This window comes from Panonychus citri, unplaced genomic scaffold (assembly GCF_014898815.1).
Source record: "Panonychus citri isolate SS breed McGregor unplaced genomic scaffold, ASM1489881v1 Contig00143, whole genome shotgun sequence".
Lineage (NCBI taxonomy): Eukaryota > Metazoa > Arthropoda > Arachnida > Trombidiformes > Tetranychidae > Panonychus > Panonychus citri.
In genome coordinates this window covers 458,469-473,057 of record NW_026515548.1, presented here as the reverse complement: position 1 = coordinate 473,057, position 14,589 = coordinate 458,469, and the positions used below count along the sequence as shown (strand labels likewise).

General features: G+C 30.3%; 1 protein-coding gene across 3 annotated transcripts in view; it reads left to right on the top strand.

Annotated features, from left to right (window-relative positions):
• LOC128396139 (uncharacterized) overlaps positions 1–14,589 on the top strand; it is a 44,601-nt gene that overhangs the window by 26,501 nt on the left and 3,511 nt on the right. For all 3 annotated transcript variants that reach the window (XM_053356674.1, XM_053356673.1, XM_053356675.1), the window contains 2 exons: positions 914–1,057; positions 12,626–12,771. In XM_053356674.1, coding sequence (XP_053212649.1) covers positions 914–1,057; positions 12,626–12,706 — 225 coding nt within the window. In that variant the 3' untranslated portion in view covers positions 12,707–12,771. The remainder of the gene's footprint in view (positions 1–913; positions 1,058–12,625; positions 12,772–14,589) is intronic.

Here is a 14,589-nt window from a genome sequence, read left to right as displayed (position 1 = left end):
ACTGGAACTGAAAAGTAACGATTCTAATGATGATAATATAAAGTAACTAAACAGGATTTCCTGTTTTTTATCATTTCTACTGGTTAACTCCCAATTCTAACTCACTTTGAATGATAATACACCCAGAAATACCTGAAAAATGAATAGTAAGGTTGTATTGTTTTGGTAGTAACCAATACTCTCAATCTCTAATTTTGTTGATCGTCTTTCTATCATTTTTTTGATAATATATTTCTAGAGGCGCTTGGGAATTTCGGCTAAAATTTTATCTTTCAAATTGATTTTTCTTCTTCTCTATCAATCAGTATACAGATCATTCTCATTCTTCTGAGATGAAATAATAGAAACATTTTGTTTTGAATACCCAAATATCAACATGATAGAAACAAGAATCATTATCTTTTCCTGTTCACAATAAGGTAACAACTTAATGATGATAATAAGGGTTTCCTTTTGTAATAAGAATAACATTTTCTTTATGTCGAATTTACTTTGTACTTGTACTATAGATATGGAATTTTTTTATTCTTTTCTCTTTTTCTGATTACCCAAAATTATTCCATAGTCATCAACATGATACAAATCGTTGTGAATCTAAAATCACAACAAATTACTTACAAACTGTTTTACTTAATTCGGTTCGATACTTAGATACTTGGAACTTTAGTATGATAAAATGTAATGATTATGATTCATCAGCAGACCCTCATGATTGCAATAAATTCAGTCAGGGAAAATCCCTAATGGAATCACTTGACTATTCTGAATAACATCGTATCATAGAAATTTGCTTCATCCATCGGTTTCACCTTCTAATACGTTCCCTTAAACATTATCACTGTTTGAATTAATGTTCATACAAGACAATCAATCTCTCATTTTCTTTGTCTTTTTCTCATTATGATCCTTTCAGAATATGCTGGACAAAGGGGAAGCGCTGCGATGCCCGATTTGCTTTGTGATACTAATTAAAAAGTGGGGCTGTGATTGGGTTAAATGTTCGATGTGCCATTCGGAGATATGTTGGGTCACCAAAGGGCCGAGATGGGGACCAGGAGTAAGTTAATTGCTTCTATTGATGACTTGTTCTTTTAATTGGTTATACCCTGAGTTATTCAGATTTCATGGAAAGATATGATTGAAAGGTGGCAATTTAAGTGATTATTTGAGCCAATTATGATTCTACTTAATCTCATCCATGCTTAAACCATGTATTACGAGTGATTGGCAATTAAAAGATTGATAGTTCAGTTAATCCAATTTGTAAACTCGATGTGAGTCTATGATACATGAGACACAATTGCAGTTTTGAGATGAGATCATAATTGGCTTTGAACAATCAATCAAATTTTGATTAGTCTTTTTTGTCAATTGACATTCAATTAATTTTGGTAAAATTAAGTTGAAAATTGAATTGAAACAAAAAAGTTTCTTAAACTTTCAAAAGATATCATAAAAATGTTACCAGTTCCTCGCTTTTAATATTGTGATCGTTTAATCAATATGAATAGTCAATAATCTGAACTTATCTCGGTGAAAAATTGAAACCTAAATTATTACGATTCTCTATTAATAGTCTGGTGAGTTGAGAAACAATGGAACTTGTTGGTAGCCCTTAATATCGCAATTTTCAGTTGAAAATGATTGGCTGAAGATCACAAGGAAAAGATGAACCTCAAGATTCACTTTCTCGAACTAATTTACAGTTAATGGTTTAGAGTAGATTGTTTCATTTGATTGAGTTCTCATCCTCCATCTTCACGGATTCCTTTATTAACATCATGATAATTTCACTAAGGTGCACTTCTCTCATCTATTTGGGTGTTTTCAGGTTTTATCTTGGACAAAAATCTGACCAAATTGAGGAAATAAAACTTTTTCAATCTAAAATAACATCAGAAAAAAAGATTTAAGTTATGTTTCCATCTTCCCTTGAGTCTTTCGCTTCATGGTCATCATGTAATATCAAAAATGACCCTGAGTTTATCATCCACATTGACATACATTTTGCTGACCAATAATAATACAGAATCAAGGTGTGTTACAATGTTTCTATGAGGATGAATTTTATCGTAAAAGAATCAGATAAACTCATTGAGTTGAAATAATATTAAAAGCAAATTTCTCATGACATGATCATAATATTAACACACTAGTGGTGATTTGATATCAATAAATTGTCACTTTAATCATTTGGAAAATTCATGATGTTCTGAATCAATAAAAGAAAATTTCTGTAAAATTCTCAAATTCTGTCATTTTGTTGTCATTAATGTCCATCCAAAACTTTGAACATGACAAAGAACTGATATCATCGATCTCGGTCACTTTTCATCACGATAAACATCCTTCATGTTCAAATAATCATGATGAGCAAGTGATTATCAAGCAATTCATCAGTTCAACGTATCAGTTTGAATAGTGAATAAATTTCATCATGTTTACATCATGATTGCATCTGAGAAAATGAAAAAGAAGAAAAATTACAAATGTATTCTCATGGATTGAAAAAAGTTCCAACTTAGAATTTTGATTTTCTCAACCAATTCTGGTTCATCTTATCCTTGAACTGTGACTGGAATTTATTTAATTTGCTTATCTAGGATTCTAGTCAATCATGAAAACAGCATTTAATAACATGTAACTCTATGTACTCATCAGACTCTGAGTTGCAGAATCAGAATAATACATTCTAACAGATTTTCTTCTCATGATTTATCTGAAACTCTGCTCGTTTTCAGATGCAAAAATTCAAATAACAATTTTTTCATTGAATAATAATGACGATAAACTCAACATATTCACCATTCAAATTGAAATAAAGATAAATAGGATATTAAGCCAATTCCTGGAAAATGGATAAACTTGAGGAATGAATTGTCAGATTAGGATTTGTTGATTATAAATTATTTCACTGTGAATGTGATGTGAGGGACAAGTGAATAAAAATAGGGCACCAATAAATTGGATTATTTGAAAGATATTGACGTGCTGTTGGAAAAATTTGTAGAAACACTGTTCCGTATTAGATTGATAATTAAGGATAAAAGTTCCATTAGAATCATGAAAAAGCTGAACAAAGAAAATGATTTTGAAATTTGATATAAAATAACAAAGGAAACCACTGCAATCTTAGAGGATTCGTATTTTAAATCGAGTAGATTTGCACTTAAGGTTTAAAAAATATTCCTGAGAATTGAGAAAGTTTCTGTAATTTACACCAAAGTCAATCACTCAGATTACGATTCCACCAAAAATGGATTACGTATTTCTATTTAACAAAATCTCTCGGCTCTGAATCATGAATTATTCTATTCCAGTCCGAGTGGGCGAGTTGTTACAACGCTGAAAATTTGCTAGAACATTTCGACAGAGCTCCAAGTGTTAAAACCAAGCATTTCTAACCCTTCTAATCTACCTAATTGTCTAGAAGGTCATCGAAGTTTTCAGATTAGTTCATAGGTAAATATTTTGTTTCGAAACATTTCCATCAAATAATAAAAAAATCTGATAAACTGGATAACAAATAAGCTCATATTTTACTGAATTCAGAGAAATAACAGTCAATCGATTCAGATTATGATGGGGATGCGCGTAAAGAGTAGCGATTAATTTGCTCTAATTAAGTAAATATGCTTCTTGAAATAAACGATCACAGCAGAAACGGAAATGAGTAAACCAAAAAGAGAGAATTCATTTCCTTCATATTTAATAACGTTTATTTTTCCATTGAAGTTGATTGAAATTTCTTCTACATGAGGTCATGTAAATTTTCAATCATTTGAGTTAATAATTGAGAGAATCTGGCAATTAATTGAATTACAATTTAGATGATCTCAGATGGTTCAGTCTTATTTAATTAATCAGATTAAAGGTTAGCTCTAACATGTTAAATTAATGAAAATGATCAATTTAGATCCATAATCGCACCCGAGTAAATGCAAAAATTAATTTTTTTTAGTTGGAACTATGTATCTTGTACTGAAAATACTGAGATCATATAGACGACATATTTTAAACAGGCTAAGGATAAATCGTTACAACGATTCACTTCATGATGTATCTACAATTCATCATGCATGTTTTATTGAAAAATTGCAAGAAACGGAAGAAGATAATGCATAGATGTATTATGAAAATATTTGTTATTTGTCCGATATAAGAAAAGTTTTTCTAATTGTTGTTTAAATTTTATTAAATTTTATTATTTATTTCGGCAAAAAATTAATTATTGAAATCATTCCATTTTTATATCCCGACGATTCTGGAGATAAAAATAAAACACTTTCAGCTACATCGTCGCTATAAACAAATTTTTGTGTTGGGATAATTTGAATAATCTTATAAATATGATTGATATATAAGTGCTTGATATTTCCTACATTTTTTACACTGAATCTTTGATGATTTATCATCTGGATTTTAAATACAACTTTTGTATCGTTAATGAGATACATCGCCGATACTCTGGCAAACGAATCAGTTTCCTTGGCCATTTTGACATAAGAATCACAATTTCTCAACCCAGTCTGAGAATCATTAATATTCAAATGTATATCTCGATTATTGAAAACTTTTAGCGGCTGTATCGTTGATATATCGATACCGTTGATTTGTGATGACAATTTTTTTAACGTTTGTGTATCGACCAATTTGTTTTTCAATATTGTCCATGTAGATTTATCCTTGATATTGTTGGCCCATTTGATAAAATCAATCAATGAATTATCAGATTTTTTAATGAGATTTTTTTCTTTTGCAAATCTTAGCAGATTCATCGGCATTATAGCCTTTTCTGCTATTTGTTGCATAGTTCGATATCCGGTCTTTATCGTTCTTTTCAAGTTTCCATAAAAACTTTCCGCGTGATATGCCGAATATCTTGAAAGTGGACCAAGTTCATCCACGACATCAGGAAGATGTATAAGCAAATGTTCATTAGATCTCATTGCTTCTTTTGTAAAAATCACGATAAAACGATTCTGGAACTCCTCGATATATCTTCGAGATATCAGAATATCTTTTCTTTTTATGTTATCACAATAAAGAGGATAGATTCCCGCTATATACAGAGAAAATAGATCAAGAAGCTTTTTGTCGAGTAATTCATGCAAAACTGGTAAACTATAAAAGAAAATAAACAAGAAATAATCTTTTGCTTTCCATTGTTTCAAATTGGATATTAACATGGGAATATCTTTGATTTTTGTACATGGTCTGATAGAAGCTAATCGCTTATCTATCGCTGATATATCTCGATAATGAGAAAATTCTTTATCTCTACTATCATAGCCAAAGATGTAATTTAAGAGCTTTTTAGAAACACCTTCATCCACAGCATGCATCGCATCTATCGGAAACCCTTTGATTATATCAAAATCATGAATGTTCAACAAGGCACTTTCTTTGTCAATTCCATGAGTTAGCATATGATCAGGTTGCGATATAGCATCGACATGTTTTTCATGTGATCTCATTTTCAGTCGATTATATTTTTCGTAAGGGTAGTATCGGTTTATGGGACTATTCACTTGGAGTGTTTTTATAAGACATTTAGAGCAGCCTAATAGGGAATTGTGACCTTTGATTCCCATAGCCCAAGATTTAGCAGGAGTATCAGCAACAATTGCCAATATGTTTATTCGTGATTTACGAATGTCTCCAGATACATCATCGATATATTCAACACCATCAATATTAATTTGATGAATTTGTGATATGAATGGCTTTATGAAATCGTTGAATGAAGGCTTTTGTTTTCCAGACCAAATAAGAAGTGTGATAGGCAATTTGAATCTTATTTGAAGTGGTAACTCGTTGATATATCCTATCAGAACCCAAAATGATTTTCGACCCCGACAACCAATCGGAACACCATCCAAAGCTAGCGTTAGTGATATTTGACTTTCCATAACCTTAGATTTATAAAGAGAACCATCCGATATATCATTCATATTGCTGGTCGATTCCTGAGATACAGTTGTGTATGGTAATAAACATTCGAGTTGTTGTTTCAAATTTATGCTCAATATAAATTTTTCTCGTTTGATTGCAACACTAGGAGCAGACTTGATACCACATTCACAAGTAATAGCTTCATATGACTTGTAATTTCGAGTTGATGCTTCTATATCGCCAATATTTCGATTGCAACTGCACAAGATGTAATACTTTTTTTCTGGGATATAATTTGCAATTTGTTTTTTCAATGATGAGAAACTGGTGAACGGCATATCATTGTTAGACATTAATTCGAATGCTGAAAGCATAGAATCAAAAGCTAATGTAGAGATATTTGATCGTATTTTAATCCAACAAAATTTAAAAATTACTAAATCATGTGCTATATCGGTGCCATGTTCCGGCTCGGGAATATTAATTATATGATTTTCCTGTTCGATGTATGATGTCAAAGTAGTAGGAGCAGAAAATGTAGACGATGTCGATTCTTTTGTTGTTCTTCTTCTTTTAATCAATTTTGTATGATGGAAGTTTCGCGCCTTTGAACTTGATCTTACAGCTCGAGACATTCTATATCGCGGATATATGAACAAAAGAGATGTTTTCGATTAATCGATATATTGATTTATTGTCATAGCAACGGTCACATGGTTTATTTTTCCGTTTCCGTTTTTCATTTTATTCTCTTCAAAGTGAAATTAAAATGTCTCCTAAATACTTTCTTTGTGCCTTAAAAAATGGTATTTATACTATTTTTGAAGATAAATATATTGATTTAAATAATTTAGAATACATTAAAAAAGTGCTTAAAACGGAAAAAAAAGTTATTGTGCCGATAAAGAAAAAGGAAAATATGTGTTTCGCTATTCTGATATATGCTTCAAATAACTATGATGAAATCAAAAAATCTTCGCTTTTTGAAGCTATTGAGCTTAATTATAAACATCATGATGAGTGTGATCTCCAAAATAATGGATATAATGAAGATGAAACAAAAAATCTAACTTACCGTGTTATAAGAAAAGATTTGTCGGCCTCACAAATTTCTAGTGATGAAGAAGTAAGTTGCTATATCACCGATATATGAACCATGAACAAACTTTTCAAAATTTTTCTTATTACAGGAACCACAAAGAGCAAGAAAACGTAAAAGAGTTTCAAAGGGATTGACAGAAAAAGTAAGTGTATTTATATATATATAGCCGTTATCTTATCTAATTCTTTTATCTTTTCAGGGATTTGATGATATTGATGATCAACAAACCGATAAGCTTATTGATTTGATCGAGAAGTCGATATGTAGCCGATATATGCAATTCAATGAATTTGAGGAAACAAAGAATATATTGGATAAATGGTCACCTAAGGTTCTTGAATATATATCGACTCATCAAATAACTCCAATGGAAGAGGTTGACATGGATAAGGTAACGGATGGCGACATTGCTATTCTTGCAATGAAATTTGCAGCTCATTCATATATCCATTCGCAAATGTGTGTATCATTGTTGAAGACACAACCAGGTGGTTACCATTTCAACAAAGAGCCGCCATATCGTGTATTTGGTGAGGTAAGTTAAGATACATCGATCACATATCTATGTAGTTTCTAATTGATTTTACCACATGTTAACAATTATTTACATCTTTTCTTAGATTATGTTGGTTGATAATATGTGGCCGATAGATTTTCGTCTGATAGTTAATACAGCTCGCGAATGTCGGACATATTTGGAGTTCTTTCGAAATGCTGCCTACCTTTGTTTTACTCATCATGAACTAGAAAACACTTCAATGACTGGTGTATCCAAAGGAGGAAAGGAAAAGAAAAGCCTTAAAAAGTTGGATACACGAAAAATGCAGAGTGTTTTCGATATGGCCAGTGATATATGGGCGATATGTAAAGAGTCCGAGATGGATGAAGAAATTCAAAGAGGTCTCAAAGCTCAACGTGAATCAGAATCGCAGAAAATTATAAGAGATTTTCTAGCTTATAACCGTGAGAAAACTAAACATACCAAAGCCGAAATGGATATACGGGAGAAATATCAAACGTTTCCAATTTTCTATCCAAGAAATAGTGTTGAAAATGTTTTGGAAGGTCCACCATTTTGGATGCAGGTCTATACAAAAAAAGCTAATATCGTAGACTTGTTTGAAAAATATGCTGCCTTAAACACCAAGTATGCCTCTTATGTGAGATCATTTCGTAATCGAGATGTTTCGAATATCGCCTCTACATCTAAGGTTCCTATTGTCGATGAAGAAGCAATAACATTAGATTCTATGCTAGACTCGGACATAGATCCAACTTTTGGCGATGTGTCGGCGATAGAGCGGGAAGCTGAAGAAGCAGAAGGTGATAATTCGGTTGATTCAGTCGCAAGTATCGTTCAAGCGACTACAATTGAAACAGAAGCGGTCGATCAACCAGTTCAGAAAGTTGCCAAAAAGAAGACTGGAAAGAAGCCAACCCAAGAAGCTACTGAACGATTAACCCGGAACTCGAAAAAGAGCAAATAAGCAATCTTCATGTTCATTCTATATCGGCGATATACCGAATAATCAAGATTTTTATATCATTAACATTTTCTAAATTTTATAAATTCAAATTACTAATCAAAAATATTCAATATCCATTCCATATCGTACAAATACTATTCTCAATACCAAAGTTTCAGCAATACCCAAATCACAAATTTCTCAAACAATTTAAAATGATCTCAAACAATGAAATAATAACCAAAGAAATTTAAAAAAATAAAATTCAATATCGTTCAAGTATCAAAAAATCCAAATCGAATCAATATTTTTCATATATTACCGATATATTCTATATAAGCTAAAATTGGACAATCCAAAAGTAAATTAATCTCGCTATAACGTTTCCAAATCACAATTGTTCTAATGAGCTACGTAATTTTTTATAGATGTTATGATACATCGGCGATTTATTATAAAGAAAATTTCCAAATTTTCGACTCGATGGTTGATATATCTTTGAAACTCAAATCAGACACATTTGATGTGTGAAGTACCTTTCTTGTGGACACATTTTTTTTGTCCAAGCTACTTTTGCATTTACTCGGGCATGAATTTGAATGGTTAAAAATTAACTGAACAATTAACCACTTACTGAACTTTCTTTATCAATGAACAATTTACCACAATAATAGTGAGAATAGTACATTATGTATATTGAATTAGTTTAAAGAAATGTATAAGATTAGACTGTTAATCATTAACGAGTGTTTGTTATGGCAGAATAAATTTGAAGTGATTTAGAAGCTGAGAAACTTTGATAAGTCCATAATTGACTCTTACCTCATATCAGATTCCATGATAATAAGTGTGAGAATTATAATTGATGAAAAAGGGAAAACTGACCATTACAAGAAGATAAATATCTTGACAAAGTAAATATCAAATATCTTGTCAAAATCGTAGCTCTGTTATAAAAAACTGGTTTCACTCTGACATGTTCATGGTTATTAACAGATAATTAATTCAAGATCATCTAGTGATTTTTTCATCATCATGTCTATTCAACGCTGATTGTTATCATCATGAGAGTTGATGATTAACTTAGCATGAATATGAATTCATGTGTCATTGTGTAGCCTCAAGTGAGTATTAAAAAACTTCATTCATCAAAAGGTGGTTCTAATTGTGATTCAGTAAATTGTATCATCATCACTCCAAATGTTCATCGTTTTCTTGTAAACATTTTCAACTTGTTTATTTTCAATTTCATTACTTGTGACAACATCCTGACAACAACCTCTGTCTGAGCATTACCATGAAGATGATTCTTGAAAGTATCTTTACGTTTCAGTATCAAAGGTTTCAGAAAATAATCTCCAGCCATTGACATTCTTATCATGTCCATTTTTCAAGGAAAGTTCATAAGAGAGGGATAAGTTCTGATAGATTTTTAACTTTTTATTGAAATTCCTTGTCAAGTAAAGCTCCTTCTCCCTCCATAAGGACACACAGTAATCATCGTGATATTGAATTTTTCATGTTCTTACTTGTCAGAACTTATTTTTTAAGAGAATCGAATTTCTTTCGTTTGTGAACTTTTTTGGATTAAATTTTGTTTTCTACTTCACGAAAAGCTCTTATTATCCTCAAAAGCTTTATTAGAAATGGTAATTACTAATTCCTCAGGTTATTATACTTATAATCTGATAAATATTGTTATCTTCTTGTTATTATGGTAACAATTGCAAGAATAAACTGAACTGAATAAATTAATCGAACCTTTTTGTCATGAAACTCGTTTCATCTTCTCAAAAAATTTCATTCGATGTTTTCGAGTTTATATTCATTTGAAATTCTCAAGTTTAGATAAAATTCTATCGAATTGATAAAATTGCACTGTCACCGTTTTCCATTTCTTTATAGCGTTTCACTCAGTCCAAATTCCTAAACTCTTTTCAAATTGGATTCAATTTTCGCCTCACATGATATTAATATGGAACTACAGAAATAAAATAAATGGAAAGGAAAACTTTTTCAAATTGAGCTCTGTTCGAAAAATTTGTATCATGATGAAACTGGACAATATAAAATTAATTTATTGTGAATCTCGATTACCAACATGAACTGTTTCACACAAATCAGTTGAATCTTTTACGAAAATGAACATTTGTATCAACCTATTATTCACTTGCAATGGTTATGATTGAACAACAGTTAATAGTTTCAATTCATCAACTGTTAGGCTTTTTGTTTTCATTGAAAATTACATAACCATGATGATATATTGGTATCATTTAAATTTCCAATAATTCATCAAAGTGAATCTTTTTATATTGAAAATCGTCAAGATTAATTAAGCAACAAATGTTCAGGTTAAACAGCAATTAAACTAAATGGTTATAAGCTTTTCATTGATTTATAATACCATCATCACCATGCTTTCGGAACTTGGAGATAAATTAAATTGAATTATTACAGTTGATTATGAATTTGTTAGTTCTAAGGGAGGAAAAGATTGTGGAGTGAATTTCGTAGGGACAAATAACAGTCATGAAAACACCCAAATAGTTTATTATTATTAATAATGTTAGAAAATAGATTGGTTAATTTTTAGGTGTTTTTTGTTTATGACAATCAATTGATTGTAACAATTTATATTTAACTTTTCACTCCCAATCCTTGAAATGTCATTTATCATGTAATATCACCAAAAAAACTCAACTTTTATTATTACAGCTTTTCAAGGTGAATGTTATTTTCCATAACAATTCAACGATAAACTGTACAAATTGGTCCATGATGAACTCGATTGTTGCAATATTAACTAAGATGCTGAGAGTGTCAATCATTTGCAGTACAAATGCTAAATATTCAATTTAATGCTGTTGGCATAATGTCACTTCTCATCATTATCTCAATCAATCTGAGAAATCTGACCGAAAAAAATTCATTTTTTTGCTTCTTTTATTTCTTCAAGAGTTTTTTCAGAATAATTCTGATAATGATTGTGATCATTGTTTGTATCTCAATTTATATCTAATAGTTTTATACATTATGATTTTATTCAATTAGTTGATCTTGGAAAAGTCTAAACATTGAAACACAATCAGATAAATGTTTATGGTCAGTGTAACATTGTCCATTTCAATTATAACTGTTGGATTTTTATAACAGCAAATCAGATGATTTAATGAAATCACTTTTTCAGAATCAGTTGTTTATCATGAGGAGACATTTATCTTTTATCAAATGAAATGTATATTTTTGTCACTTCCAATTTAATAATTTATCCATTATCATTTTCCTGTGATAATATCCAGAAAAAGATTAACCTGATTATGATGAATTATTTATATGATTCTGATGTTTATTAAGGAGCTGCAAAGTTTCAAAAAGCAACTTTTCTTAAATTAATTTGCTCGAGAATCAATTCGATGTGAGGTAATTTATTTCCAATTAGATTGTTTATCATGTATGTTTTGCTGAAATTGGTGGAATAAAAAATCTCGATTGTTGATCAGTTTCATTGATTAAAGTAAATCTTTTAAATGATTCGGAGTAAATGTTTATTCTCATGATGTGGTTTACTGGTTGTAATTTTATACTTGATTTGGTCGACATAAAATTGACAATAACGATTTCCTATTGATTATCAGCATGATTATGATCAACTTGATTGAGCTTAATGTCAAAAGAGTGAACCATCACTTGTACAAAAGTGTAGCTTTAATCTTGGGGACCAATAACATTCGTTAACACTGATTCTGATGAAATGCTCCATGAATTTTTCTTCTCTCTCCCAGTATCTTAACAGGGAGTTAATTTAATCCAGCTTAACATGATAATCATTTTATTCTCATGCTATTTATCTTTGGATGTTTCATCTTTCTATCATATCGTTTCACTCTCTTCTATTTCATGGAAATCTCTTTTTCTCTCATGAAATTTCATGAGAAGCAAATTCACCTCAACAAAAATTAAACTGAATTAACTGAGAGATTATGAAGCACAGGAAATGTCTCAAAATGTGATAGCTCATTGATCACAATATCAGAAACTCAATCTCTCATCGAGCACTGAACAAATTTGCTATATAATCAAATGTTAACATTTGATTGTTTTTCAGGTTAATCAGTTTTTCAATTGTTATTAATAAATTTTCATTTTTTTCTCGCATCAGGGGAAAGGTGATATTTCTGGAGGCTGTAAATGTATGATAAATGGACAAAAATGTCATCCCAAATGTAATTACTGCCATTAGAAGGTTGGAAAAGGAAACGGAAATAAAGTTCTCAGTCCAAATTTGAATCTCTGACGAAAACTAATGTAAGTAAAACATATTGTCATCAAAATTGTGAAAGAAACTGTCAAATTTATCATCATATGAATAGGAGTTAATTGCACATTAAAATCATAATTGAAAGTGATTATTAACAACTCTAAATTCAATTGAGGTTAATTGAAATCATAATGAAATCATTTTTTGTATTTTTTGCTTAGTTTGCATAACCAATGATTATCACCTATTTAACAATCAAATTAATCTCATTAGATAATTAATCTGAGGGTTGATGAATTTATCAGTTAAACTCTAATTAAGGTTGATCAAAAGTTGATTCGCCAATGAATTTGAAATTTTAGCAAACTGACAAGTTAATCAATCAATCATTTCATTGAGAACGTAAAAATTTAACCCAGAATTTCATTCATGCTAAAGAGGATAATTTAATGACTGCTTAGCCATTGTGAACTTTTTTCATTGATTGTGTTCATTTCTAAATGAATCAATCATTATCGTTGTTGATTCTGATTTGATGTATCAGTTGAGGGTCATTAATATGTTTCCATCAATCAATTTAAATGTCATCTCATAATCAGCCCATACTTTCAATTCTGGCAAATTGTGTGTCCAGAGTTTTACCTTACATGAAGGCTACTCTTTTATCTTGACCATCGTTATCGTTGATCTGCTCATGGAAATAATTTAATTAAGATGTACCATTTTTCAGAGTAAATATTCATCAAGAGCAATGAGAATAAGAAAAGCAAAATTGATCGCTTATAAATAGCAAAATAATCAAGTTAATTGGAATGGATTGATGAAATGTTTCTTATTCCTGAATATTGAATTTAATTGGTTGTTCCTCATGAAATATGTTTTCCAGGTAATAACTTTACGAATATGGCAAATTTACAGAGAAAATATTAATAATTCCTTGATTTTTTCGTATTTTGAAAACTCATTGGATCTGTTACATTAAAGTTTATAATAATCTAGTCAATTTTCATCAAAACGCCATGAAGTTTATCTGGACTATCATCAACATTATCATCTTATTAGCATGATAGTCTTTCTCAGACAGTTACTATTGAACATTACTTGAAGTACTAGTGATCTACCTTCAGATAGATATTTCTTTTCCCTCTTATCAATAAAGATAAATAAAATACGATAATGGAGATGAAACTTTTATTCGATTATGAATATATGATATTGATCTAAGTAGGTCAACTTCTGATGGAGAAGATTATGAAATAATCCTAATGATAAAAGTTGTAATCTTAAAATTCACCAAAGTTTCATATCGACACAACTTTTAACCAAATCGTTAATATGTTGGTTTTATTATATTTCATGAACTCAACAAGAATAAGTTTAGATCGTTTAGTAAAAACAATCATTCGTTCGTTCAATTTTTCTCAATTCGAATAGTAGGAAATCCCTTAATTGTTCCCCTTGTGGATATTATATCGTTAGAAACTTCCACTTGCAATAGATTATATTGTAATGCACATAGACTGTAAAAGGAGTAATAATAGAAAGTTCTATGGAAAAGGTATTGTTATCAATTGGCATCTATGCGAAATAATATTATTGTATCTCTTACATTGAATAGGATCTTCACTTTTCAGTTTATATGTTTCGTTCAGATTCATCAATCTCATTTATTCAGTTGGATGTCATGAGTTAAGCCCATTGGAAACAGTTCCATGGATTCAACTAAAAATGAATTGAAATTGACTCTCCTCTCTTCATGTGAGACACAAGAAGGATAATGATTTTGTCATCGCAGTCAAAATCAATGAGATTTTCAGACTATCCGTTGAATTGAACTGATTTTTTGTTAATCGTGGCTCCTTGAC